At 34.6% G+C, this 12,476-nt stretch overlaps 2 protein-coding genes across 3 annotated transcripts; both read right to left on the reverse strand.

Moving 5' to 3' along the window:
- Window positions 1-815: 815 nt before the first annotated feature.
- LOC118040350 (PHD finger-containing protein 1) lies at window positions 816-4,600 on the reverse strand. 2 transcript variants are annotated; one of them, XM_073410387.1, is made up of 6 exons: window positions 4,354-4,600; window positions 2,964-3,049; window positions 2,144-2,647; window positions 1,827-2,048; window positions 1,608-1,732; window positions 816-1,438 (listed from the first exon to the last, which is right to left on the reverse strand). In XM_073410387.1, exons 1-6 carry the CDS (start codon window positions 4,384-4,386, stop codon window positions 1,374-1,376), a joined length of 1,035 nt encoding a protein of 344 aa, XP_073266488.1. In that variant the 5' UTR covers window positions 4,387-4,600; the 3' UTR covers window positions 816-1,373. The 2 variants fall into 2 exon arrangements, with proteins under 2 accessions (XP_073266488.1, XP_073266487.1); XM_073410386.1 differs by having other exon boundaries at window positions 816-1,510.
- Window positions 4,601-6,425: 1,825 nt separating this feature from the next.
- LOC118040348 (uncharacterized) lies at window positions 6,426-12,068 on the reverse strand. Its single transcript, XM_035047266.2, has 7 exons — window positions 9,175-12,068; window positions 8,989-9,079; window positions 8,684-8,841; window positions 8,512-8,563; window positions 8,327-8,406; window positions 8,145-8,238; window positions 6,426-7,352 (listed from the first exon to the last, which is right to left on the reverse strand). Exons 1-7 carry the CDS (start codon window positions 10,111-10,113, stop codon window positions 6,790-6,792), a joined length of 1,977 nt encoding a protein of 658 aa, XP_034903157.1. The 5' UTR covers window positions 10,114-12,068; the 3' UTR covers window positions 6,426-6,789.
- Between the last annotated feature and the right edge of the window lie 408 nt (window positions 12,069-12,476).

The raw sequence follows: 12,476 nt of genomic DNA on the forward strand, positions 1-12,476 counted from the left end.
ATGTTTTCTTTGTATTTTTATTTTAATTTGAAACTTATTTTTATATAATTTTATATAATTAAATTATAAATGATGAAATAAAAAAAAATTAAATTTTAAAAAAAAAATATGAGGAAGAAATTCATTGGTCATATAAACAATCATCGATTTTTAACTTTCTTAGTTTTTGTTAATTATTTCTTTGCCCGCATTATTATTGCAAGTTGGACCAATTTTTGTTGGAATGTAAGAAATATAATATATGGAATATAAAAAAAAAAATTAACATTATTATTAAACTCAATAAGAAATTCAAAGTTGAAAGCTATCAACCCAACTCTTTTTTCTTAGCCCGTTTCTTAAATTCAATTCCATGGAAATTGTCTTGATATGGGTTAACCTTGGTTGTGAACTATGGAGAAGGTAGCAAGAGAAACTATTAAGGCGTTGCTGCTTTTTTTTCTCCTATTCATATTCAAGGGAAGAATCTCAGAAAGAAATTTCTTGTAAATGTAAGGAAATCTCATTGAGATGGCCTATTTGTTAAAATCAAACCAAAAATATAAATCATCTTTGAAATAAAATGCATGTGATGGTTAGTAGTGTACAAAGACCTAGTAATCAATTTTGCCAATTACTATAATTCAAATTCAAATCAAATGTTTTTTTAAATAGATCAAATCAAATCACATGGTTCTAAGGATTAAGATCTTTGAATAAATTGTTATAGAAAAACCAGAAAGGAGCATCATGTGTAACTGTAATATCAAACAGAGACTCTGCTGTGACCAAAAAAAAGAAAGAGCACAAACTCTGCAATAAAAAAGAAACAAAGATACAAAAACAACTGATCTATTGCAGTGTTAATGCGCATGTCCTTATGTATATGTACTGGTAATTTACAATAAAACATGTGAGCATAAGAAGACTGTTATGTTAGAACCATGTGATCCATACCCTAAAAATTGCCTTCGCTGAGGGCAGATGCAAGGATGATCACCCCACCTGTAAGCCTTTCATGCCCTGATGGCCCATTCCTGAGGAAGGAATGCCAAATCCCAGCTCAAATTCAAAGCTGAACCAAGTTCAAAACAGAACAAAAATTTCAAACAAGGTTTGGTATCAAAATGACTATAATGTTGTCTGTGGTTGACATAATAAGTCCAACTCCTTCCTTGATTTGTGGTTATGCTTCCTATATTGTATTTATGCATCTGCTTCGTTATAGGTATCGCTTGATCATCTATTCTCTGAGGCTTAACAAAATTGCTGAAACAGTGGATATGCACTGATACGATGAGGAGACTGAAGTTTTTCCATAAAGAGTAGGAACTTTCAGAATAAATGTGCAGCCATTTGTTTTGCTTAAAGGACTTTGAGTGGATTCCAGGTGGCTAACCAACACTCTCCCCATCTTGAGGGCCAGCATTATTTGAGAGGTTGGAGGGCATGGAAGCCTCTGCATTGCTAGCAACAGCATGTTTTTTAGTTGCTTTAAACACACCCCACAAATAATACTTTTGGCAGAAACCTGTACACCAGTCATTCGAGATAGAACTTCTCAAAGGAAATTGACTAAATTCTTAAAATCCAAAACAAGAGTATAAGCCATGAAAAATAAATCTTACGCCAATGTTCTTGGGGCAGTTCACAAGAAGAGAAGACCAACAGTTCCAAGTCATTTATCACCGCCTTCAGAGCTCGATCATGAATTATCATCTCATCCAGAAGACTTTCAAAAACTTTTTCATCTCTGTCAAGGAATTAAATGATCATAACAAAAAGGAAAATCTTGTATACAGGATCAAAGAACAAAAATAATCCGTTAAAATTAAGTCAGAGGCTACCTTTCTCTTTGTGGAAAAAAATAAAGACCGATACTTTCAACAGCCGGCGGTGTTATCTGAAACTTATGGGGCCATGCATCAGACCTGGACAAAATTTCCATGTTCAGCTGCGCTGGGAGGGCACTCGCTGCATCCCATACTTTTGAGCAAGCATTTGTCGATAAATGGGCCAAAAGTAAGACAGAGGTATGATTTTCCAAATTTTGAATGTTGAAGCTTCCCCTGCCAAAAAGGAAGAGGAGAAGACTGTAAATGAGAATACCTGTGGATCATAAACCTGATGCTAATATACAAAACAAACAAAAAAGGAATCTTGCTTCCAAATTGGATCAATGATTGGTTTTGCATGGATGTATCTATCGGATTCTGAAGGTGGTGAACTGTGGGATACATTCAGTGAATCAGCAGCAACAGCAGGAGCTGATTGAAGAGGATTGACTACCAAACATTCAATAATGTCAGATTCCTCATCTGAGCTGCTATCATCTTTAACAACAAACCTCCTCCTTGGTTTTTTGAGCTCTTCATTTTGAAGACATTGAGAAGTTGATTGTGTTTCTATCGCCTCTTTCATGGAACAATAGTCACTTACAGGCTGCTTCACTTGGCTCGAACTATCTGTATAAGCCTTTTCTGTAACTGGAGAAAACCTGGTCCGCTTTCTCAACTTCATCCTATTCAACTTAATATTGGCAGCTCCTTCTATTCGTTCACTTTTTCTTGATGAAACTGGAGTAGGATTAGCATCTATTGAGCAACATTCCTCGCATGCCCAAAGGACTTCTTTCTCGCCTTTCCTTGGCAGTGTGTCCAGACAATAACTGGGGAAAAACATAAGAAACCATGTATTTCATCACATAAGTTTGATAGAATTAGTATCCATCAAGTTGAAGACAATATTCTGATATCAAAAGAGAGCAGCCGCATTAAAGTTTCATGAGAAAGAAGGATAGCAGATGCTTTTCTTTTCAAGTACTTGGGGAATAGCGGATCAATTTACATACAGAATCATATTATATGGTCTAATATGGAAGAGCAGTATATTAAATCCAAATTTGATTTTGAAAGAGAGAAAAAAGGTGAAGCACCAGTGGCTCTAAAGCAACAAAACATAACTAAACCAGTCATTCAACAAACCTATGCTCGGCTGAAGCGTGACACTTGTTACAGTATATGAGACGTTTCACATCTCCCTTATCACCACACTTCCGACAAACATTCATCTGGAACAAAGAATTAAGAATTATTCGAGCTGGCTGCGAACATGATAACCATATTACTTGTGGCAAACATGTTGTTCTATAATGTTTATATGGTGTGCAAAAGCTAGCCGAAGCAAAGAAAATCTCAGGCTGCTGCGTTTTATGGCTCCAACATGCCAGGCTACCTCAACTGACCGACATATATTTGCATACTAATGTCTGAATTGTAACACAATACTAGCATCACCCAGCAATGTTTCTTATTGAACCAGGGAATTAATCCAGCCACAGAGTTTTGTACAAAGAGGCAGCATTTTCTGCATTCAAAATTGATTAGCCAGTAATAGAAACCTGATTGAAAATGTCAAATATAGCTCATATATAAGCCCTGGTTATAGCTGGATCTGAAAATAAATGAATAAAGCTCATTCCCAGCATAAAAATTTACTCTTTCTCATCAAGCATGCCTGAAAATATTTGTTAATTAGTGCATGTCTGCACTGGAATAGAGTAAATGTCCACTCGATAAAATGGACAATAGTAACCAAATATTAAGTCAACCAGCTAAGAGATGGATTCATGGTCCAATCCCAATTCACATTCACAAAAAAAAATGCATGCATCTATGCTCATCAAACTCAACAGAGAGCATGTCAATTGGCAACACAATATAAACTTGACCAAGGTATACATTGGAGCAACATTAATAAGCCTATGAGAGCAACAAAGAAAGGGAGAATAAAAAATGCTCAAGCATACATAAACTTCGAGTGATAAAATCTGTTCTTAGCCCACAACTCGGTCCTAATTGAAAGAAAAAACCTTCAGCAAATGAAATCAGGTCCCATAATACAGCATAAGAATCTAAACAGTCATAAGTGTAAGGTTAAAAGATAACAGAAAAAAAGAAAATGTTCAAAACTAACAAATCAATTCAAACAAAAACGATTAATTTTTTAACAAACCGAACTAAAAAGCTTTAAACTTTGAGGTTCCTACTTCAAATACAGCCATGGCTGAGGGGGGGCCACATATTGTTTTACACGATCAGTGATCATGAATGACTTCACATAACAAAAGGAGGGCCAGTTCCATCAGCACATTTATATACATAAAAAAATAAAATTTTAGGCGAAGAAAATCTACTGCATGGTTCAATTTCATTACTCAAAAGAAAGGCCATGCTCATATCATTGTGCAATATATTCCACTAAACCCAGATTCAAAACCTAAAAAACAAAAATGCAATGCAGCAAAAAATACATGCCAACAGCCTATAGATATAGCAAAAGAATAGAGATTAACGTTTGGTTTTGCGAAGGTACCTTGTCAACAACAGTATCACCAGAACTTGACATGGCTCAACTGTCAGAGCCCTAAAGGCAGACTCTTTAATGGTGTTTCACAATGCTGTTGAAACACCATTAAATGGGAAAGACTTTAAAGAAACAGGGTGTTTTTTTTGTGTTTTGAAATCAAATGAAACAGAGGGAAACCAGAGGAGGATCACGTTTTTAGGGCTAGTAGCATAAAGGTGTTGAAGAAATTAAATGTGCACGAAAAAAAAGAGGTGGGGTTTGCAAGAAAAACTCCTGATATTCTTAGCAGCGAGAGTAGGTTATTTTTTAAAGTATTTTTAATTAAAAATATATTAAAATAATATTATTTTTAAAATATATATTTTTCATTTTAATACATCAAAATAATTTAAAAATATTAAATTATAACAAAAAAAAATAAAAAAAATATTAAAACAAAAACATACACCATTATACAAAATAAATAGAAAAAATTGAAATTTGGTATAGTTTTTGGAGTAGGTTTATTAGCAAGGTTTTTTTAAAAAAAAATGGCAAAACAACACATTTTGAATTAACGAATTAGCGAAGTAGAAAATATATACATGCTCGTGACATTCAAACTTGAAATTATGAAATCTATTATACAAATTCTGATTAAAAAAGAGAAGAAAAGACCGACAAATAAAGAAAAAGATATTATAAGAAGATTAAAACTCTAATTATAATATTATTAGTATCCTAAAAAAATTCTCAACAACACTTAAAAAATATTATTAATATTGAGTGACTCACTTCTCTTTCAACGACAAATATTACACAATAAAAATGTGTTGTTCTAACAACAAGTGTTACGTAAGCTATTACAAAATACTTTTATCATAAAACAAATAATAATTAAATAATTCAAATTTTTATTTTATAAAATATCATAAATTAAATTAAATACAATTTTAGAATCAATAAATTTATAAACACTCTTTCTTCAATAATAAATATTGTGTCCATGGCACTATTTTTTACCATCATCAAATTTACTCACAAATGATATGACATAGGGTCTCAACCCAACATCAAAAATTCTATTTATTTATTTAAAAAATATTTTAATAAAAATTAAAAAAATTATTTTATTTTTTGAAATTAATTTTTTAATATTTTAAATTATTTTGATATGCCGATATCAAAAAAAAATTTTAAAAATATTATTTTAAAATATTTTTAATTAAAAATACTTTAAAATATAATCATAGCTACTCTTTCAACCTGTTTCATCCAGTTTATCTTTGTAACATGAGACATTGGGAAATTAAGAGGTTTTCCTGTTTGGAAATATGATTATTTTTTAGTACTTTTTATTTTAAAATATATTAAAATTATGTTTTTTTTATTTTTTAAAAATTAATTTTTATAATTAAAACGCATCAAAATAATTTAAAATAAAAAAATATAACTTTTAATAAAAAAAAAAAAATTTTTTAAAAACAGGGGTTAGGACTTTTCTAAATACTCTCTTTAAATGATAGTACGGTGGTTTGATAATGACTCCTACTTGATTCTAGCTAGCGTGGGCAGGTTTCAGGACCATTATTTGAAGCCCAGCACAGAACACAAAGAGTTGGGGTCTGTTTCTAAAGTCTAAACCCCTTTCCCGTTTTTCCTACGTGGGCTTGGATCTCCGATAAATTTGGGGGAAAGCTTTACTGCAAAAGATTTGAATGAATTTAGATTTTCATTACATATATTAATTATTTTGCTTACAATTGCATTAAGAAATCCCCTTTTGTATACAATTCAAACAAAGATTTTGGGAATAATAATAATAATAATAATAAAGCATACAAACAATTATTAAATCTGTTTCAGCTCGACATATTAACTAAGAACTCAATGGGATGTAAAAAAAATCAACAAGACGTTTTTCATGTTACATTTAATTAAGTTAAAATATAATTTAAATTTTTAGGATGATACCGTTTTAATTTTTGAAAAAACAATTAAAATATTATTGTTTTAATTAATCCAAGTTAACTTCTCCAACATGTAATCCAGACCTCGAGTCAACCCGAGTGGGTTTAATTACTGCGAGCACACAAAGCTAAATAACAAAAATCGACTATATTTCTTTGTCATTCCATATATATACGTGGGGAACCAGTGGCATGACTCAGAGCATGACCGCAGAAGCCATGAAAGTGATTACAAAGCATGTCAAGAGACTTTCTGCCACTGATTTGAGGATATTCTACCACGAAAAAGGCCAAGTACAAGAACTAGACTAAAAAACATTTACAATAGATGTAGGGCTCGTATTTAAAGCTGCGAATCACGATCAGTGACTTGCAAGCTAACATGATCCTGGCTGAATCACAAGGTGCCACAGATTTGGATGACACCATGTGTCATCTCACAGCAGAAGACTTGCGTCAACTTCATTAGCAAGACCAGGAAGATCGCTTGAATCTATTTGAGCTTGACGGGCAATCCATAGTTGTGGAAAGTTTTGATTTTTCCATCCCATCCTGCAGTCACAATCACGAGGCCCCATGCATCTGGTAAGGAGATCTGGCCATTGGTGTTAACGCAATACTGTTGATGAAGGTCCTCAGTTTGCTGATTTTGATATTCATCGTCTAAAACTGGGACATCCCACGTAGGAAGTTTCTCCTCCGGCCATGTTGCAGAGCCACCCCTGCATCGGCCATCCATGAAGAACCAACTGCCAAGAGAAAAGCGGTCTGAGTCCCTCATCCAGGGAGCATCCCCCTCTGTTTGCACATAACTCCGGAGACTTCTACTGCTCGGGCCTCTCAATTCAGTTCCCGGGCCTGACCAAGGCACAGCAACAGACACACCTTCAGAGAAGAAATACTCGCAGGACCTCACAGATTTTGTGTGTTTAGACCATGGCGTGCACAGGCCATCATAATTCCATACATAAACACGACAGTCCTCTCCAACCGAGATTATATGTCTCCCCTTTGAAGTAAACGAAGCCGACATCTGACTTCCTGACTTTGGAAGACCTACAATAATAAAATTAAAAAAATAATAAAAAAGACTGGTTTAGGATAACTGGACCGCTTAGAACAAACAATGAACATGCAAGAAATGGAAAGGCGTGCGTTGAAATGCGATATATTAAAACCTCTTAATAAGTTACTCAAATGAGTTTGGATTCACTGCACCAATAAAGTGCATGCAATAAAAAATGCAGATAAGATCAACAAGAATGAGAGATCCATGCAGAAAGGTAAACTATATTCTTATCCAACACGGTTACAGCTGTAAAGGCCACTGGAATCATGAATGAATGCAGATTTGTGCAGATAGTTAGATTCAATGTGCGCTCGGATGTGTTCTAGTAAACAAGGTGCTTGATTCCAAAGTAGGCTAAAAAAATGGACATTGATGTTTGTGAAAGCTCAAAGAGGTAGATGCCTAGTTTCCAGTTGCATCTTCTCCAGCCAAAAACTAAAAAGTAATACAACAAAACAAAGTGGAAATGCACTGGAAACTCATAAAATGGGAGGAGCAACTTAAGGGGCTCGGAGGCCCTTTCTGATACTGAGAGATATTCTTACGAGTCTGGTCTCCCGAAAGAAAAAAGAACAAAAGCTAAGAAGCTAAAAGTTATTTGACTTTTTTATCATCCTGAGCAGATGTTACCTGAGCTAGACTGATCAAGACTATCTTCTATCACAAACACAAATTAGATGAAATATGATGAAATGGCACTTCAAAATAGCAACGTCCATTAGAAACAAGTTAGTAAGGTGTCTCCGTATACCCCTAAAGAATTAATAATGCATTTTTACCTTTAAATTTATTGACAACGTCAACCCCATCAAATACACGAACTTTAGAATCTTCAGAGGTGATCATAACCCTTGGACATATTTCCTGGGAAAACTGCAAGATGGGATTCTATTGAATGTTAACAGTGAACAAGATCATGGAAAGCTCAGCTTTCTGACGAAAAGAGATTCAAGTTTGAAACCTGAATGCCAGTAATTCTGTTGCCAGAGTTTCTATTTCTGCCTTGAATATGTATTTCTGCCTCAAGCTGGAGATCAGTGCCTATACACCACAAAAATCCAGGTCAGGATCCTGTAGGAGAAGGATGAGTTGAGGTTCGATATGAAAAAAATGTAACACGCTTCAGCAGAGAAAAAAAAAATCCACCTGATAGTTCGTAGAAACGGCAACTGCCAATAATAGTACCTACTACAAACCCCTGATTGCAAAAAAAAAAAAACAACACAACAAGGTTAGAATGGTTGAGGTGTATAGACTTGCAAAACAGAAAAATTAAATGGAGAATATTTCATGAAAAGAAGAAGAATCAGAAACATACTCTCCCATCTGGCTGGTAACATATGGCAGATATTACATCTCGTACATCAGCCCAGTGAACAACTCGCTTCTCAGACACTCCCCAAACTCTAACTTTTCCATCTATGGAGCCACTAATGAAATAGTTCTCGTCAACAGGATTGAACTGAATGCATGTTACTGTGACATTCAAAGAAATGAAACAAAACCAGCTTAGAATTTATTAATTCTTTAGGGGAAACGAAGAAAACATATGGAATGAAATGCGTACAGTATAATGAAATCACGGATCAAAGAGATGAGAGGACCAGGTTTTCTCATATTTACCATAACTACTGTGGTGAAAAATGCCCAGACAATAATTGCAACTCACTAGCCACAAACGAACAGTTTTATCCATGGAAGACGAAAGAAGGTGCTGCAACAAAGTTATCAATTTAGCTCGATATATATTGACCTCAGATATATTATTATGATGCCAAACCAAATTTAGTTTTTAAAGGATTGACTCACATTTGAATCGGACCACGCCAGGTCTAAAATTTCACTGGTATGACCATGAAATTCTTGCAATGGTGTCTCTTCAATCTGGAAAACCTTCTCAGGAATGACAACAGATGAATGCGTTCTCTTCTTTGTTCTCAAACTAGATTTGCCTTCTTTCAGGTTGCTATCAGAATGTCCTTCAGATGTAAAAGATTTGCACGATGAATCCACTGAAGTAACACGCCAAATGCGGATAATCCTGTCTTCGCCCCCAGTTGCCAAGTACTGCCCATCTGGACTAAACTTCATTGTCCAAATGAAGCCCTTGTGAGCTTGAATTTCCTGTCCCATGTATACCCCTGAAAACTCCATGCACCCCTTTTTGTTCTGCTTCACCTTCGTTCTGTTTGTTTTTGGTGCTTCGGTATCCAACTTGGATACCTCAGATGCACATCTACCTCCTCTTTCCTTCCTCTTTTTTACAAAGAGTTTCCACCAGCTCTTCGTTTTACTTTTTTCTGAATCAAACTTTTTACATTTTTCTTCTTCACATTGTTCACATCCTTGCCGCAAATGGACTGAAGGTCGAATGTTCTTGTTTTCAGAAGCTGCACCCGGTTTATCCATCGAGAAAGGAAGGATTTCATCAACCATACAATTGGCTTCAGAATTTTCTTCTCTACCAGCACTGTAACTAACCAAATTTACCTCTTCAACATTTGTACATGAAACTAAAGAATTTGATACAGCCTCGCTCCATTCAGTGATCCTCTCCAAACCAAGATTCTCATCAATGTTGGAAGCAAACCCACCTAGACCCATTCCGCGTAAGAAACCCTGGCGTCTCTCCTTAACACTCTGTGGCTCATTCAACCAAATATCATACTCTAACTTATCACACCCCAATTCCAAGTGATCTACAGAATCAAAGAACAGATCACTCTCTCCTTCATCAGAGCTCAGCATCTTTTCAAGTGCTTAGGACCAATATTCCACATCAAAAACACTGTCCTCAACACTCCATTCTCTAGTAACCATATCAAGTACTAACAACCCACTATATAAACCCACAAATTGCCACAATTAACGGACCGGGTTTCGCTCTGTAAGGTACTCAAAATAATATAGATTGCAGCAAGACAGTCTACTGAATAATCAATTCAAATACAGGGGCAAGTACTAGGAACCAACTTCTAACATCAGCACCAATACGAGGTGACAGGCTATTGATAAGCATGTTCTAAACCACCAATATAAGATAGATCCCAAGGCAAGATATATATAATAAATATAAATAAAGACACCTAAACTCCGGAAATAAAAACAATAAACAAATGAAATAAACAAGGACCAAAGCTCTTACTAACTGGTACCTTGGTTTCCATGCAAAGGAACCAACACCTACACTACAAAAACCACTATTAATCACCGACCCCTCCTTTGATTATGGCTTGTATAACATCGCAAGAGTCAACATTCACACCCTTGAGAACTTTCAAGTGCAATGCATTGAAACACAATTCCAAACTCAAATGGTTGGCTTATAAAAGAAAATGGCGGATGAAGGAAAGGTGCCTCTGCCACGCACAGACACTAAAATTGAACCACACGAATTAATGAATTTGCAACAAATGTCAATATCACCAATGGTTAAAAGAGTCTCGAGATCTGGATAACGTGAGTGATAAAGTTTCAATATTTACTTTATTTTGCAAGAGCGCGGGCATCAAACACGAGTGGCTGCTATAGCTAGGTCAAAAAAACAAGAAAACTAGTGTTGTTTGTTGTTCTAGCCACATCTACTGCTACTCTCATTCTCTATTGTGTGCCATGATTGTAATGGAGCAGCAAAAGCAGCAGTCTTTCCTCTGCCTCTGTAGCACAATCCAAAAAAAGAATAATAAAAGCAATCTTAATAACACGGGTTTCGGTGACTAAACAAAACCCACAGAGCAAAATCAAAAAAGAACCAAACGTTCTAAAAAAGAAGACAAATTTAAACCAAATAATTCGTTTTATAAAAAGAGCAACAGCTAGAGTTGCAATTTATTTTTATTTTTTCTGGTTTTTGTGGGGGGTTTCTAAAAAAGTATTAAATGTTGAAATTTACAAGGGAAACAATAGAGTAAAGAAAAGAACCAACCAACAAACCAGCCAAGACAGGTTGTGTTACTGAAACAACACAACACATAAAACACGCTAGGTAGCTAGCTAGAAAGAGGGACTGAAAAGAGAAAGCGATTACTCGCTCAGGCTGTACTGATCACTAAATTAAAGCCTATAAAAACCTTGGGTTTTGTGTGATTCTTGCATTAAAGATTGAATTTTTAGAGATTGCAAGGAAGGAGAGGCTAGAGAAAGACCTTTCTGTTTCTGGGTTTTTCTGGTTTTCTGTTTTGTTTTGTTGTTTTGTGCTTTATTACAAATTTCCACGTTTTGGGGTTCTTGTCTTGCTGCCATGTAAATCCATAGAATGCAATAAAAGGACTGTAAAAAACCAGCAAAATAAAAGTTGACATAGAAAGACAGAGACTTTGGATTCCATGATTGCATGAAAACTAGGCGTGATATCTTTCATTGATTGAAAAACTATCTTTCTTCGTTTCCATTTACCATAAATATAGCTTTCAGTTTCCTCCTTTCAGACTCTACAAGATCCAATCCCTCAGTTTCTTTCAGATTCTCTTTGAACAGAAGATTATTTTTTTAAGAAAAAGTAAGTATTTTGTTTTCTATAAAAATCTTATACTCATAATATGTAGTAAGTAATTAACATTAGACATTCAATTGTCTTAATATTGATAGAATGTGGAAGGGCTTGGCCTTAATAGAAGGCTCAAAAACACCTTTATAGTTAAATTTTAAAAAAAAAAAAAATTCATGAAGACGAGTTAACTAGAAGGTGTGGTTTCTCATCAGTGAAACAAGATGAGACCCATAAACTAGTAAAAATAAAATGATATGAACTCTCGCTCACATTGTTCAATGTGAAGTCTCTCTGATCTAAAAAAGATCCCAAAGGTCACATTGTGAGCATTGAGTGCAGTGTACCGAATGTACGGATGATGGGCCTACGGTGGTGGTGGAGGAGGAGACTCTTGAGAGGCCGTGAATTAAAAGGAAATGATAAGATGGATCATTTGAAAAACTATACGGTTAATTGTAATTTTTAAAATTATAATTTTTTTTTTAAATAATTTTAATATGTTAGTGTTAAAAGTAAATTTTTAAAAAATATATATTTTAATATATTTTTAAATAAAAAACAACATCTATATTAACTAGTAGCCTCGATTCATCCTAATTTAAATAAATACATGAGATAATTA

This window comes from Populus alba, chromosome 7 (genome assembly GCF_005239225.2).
Source record: "Populus alba chromosome 7, ASM523922v2, whole genome shotgun sequence".
NCBI classification, from domain to species: Eukaryota; Viridiplantae; Streptophyta; class Magnoliopsida; order Malpighiales; family Salicaceae; genus Populus; species Populus alba.

What these genes read in the sequence shown, in the direction of transcription:
- LOC118040350 (XM_073410386.1), bottom strand. Translation starts at nt 4,386, where the DNA reads ATGTCAAGTTCTGGTGATACTGTTGTTGACAAG. An exon ending in GTGATACTGTTGTTGACAAG is followed by an intron (nt 3,050 to 4,353) that starts GTACCTTCGCAA and finishes TCTTTGTTCCAG; the next exon opens with ATGAATGTTTGTCGGAAGTG. An exon ending in ACTGCCCCAAGAACATTGGC is followed by an intron (nt 1,511 to 1,607) that starts GTAAGATTTATT and finishes ACTGGTGTACAG; the next exon opens with GTTTCTGCCAAAAGTATTAT.
- LOC118040348 (XM_035047266.2), bottom strand. Translation starts at nt 10,113, where the DNA reads ATGCTGAGCTCTGATGAAGGAGAGAGTGATCTGTTCTTTGATTCTGTA. An exon ending in TTTTCACCACAGTAGTTATG is followed by an intron (nt 8,842 to 8,988) that starts GTAAATATGAGA and finishes TGAATGTCACAG; the next exon opens with TAACATGCATTCAGTTCAAT. An exon ending in CCGTTTCTACGAACTATCAG is followed by an intron (nt 8,407 to 8,511) that starts GTGGATTTTTTT and finishes TGTGGTGTATAG; the next exon opens with GCACTGATCTCCAGCTTGAG.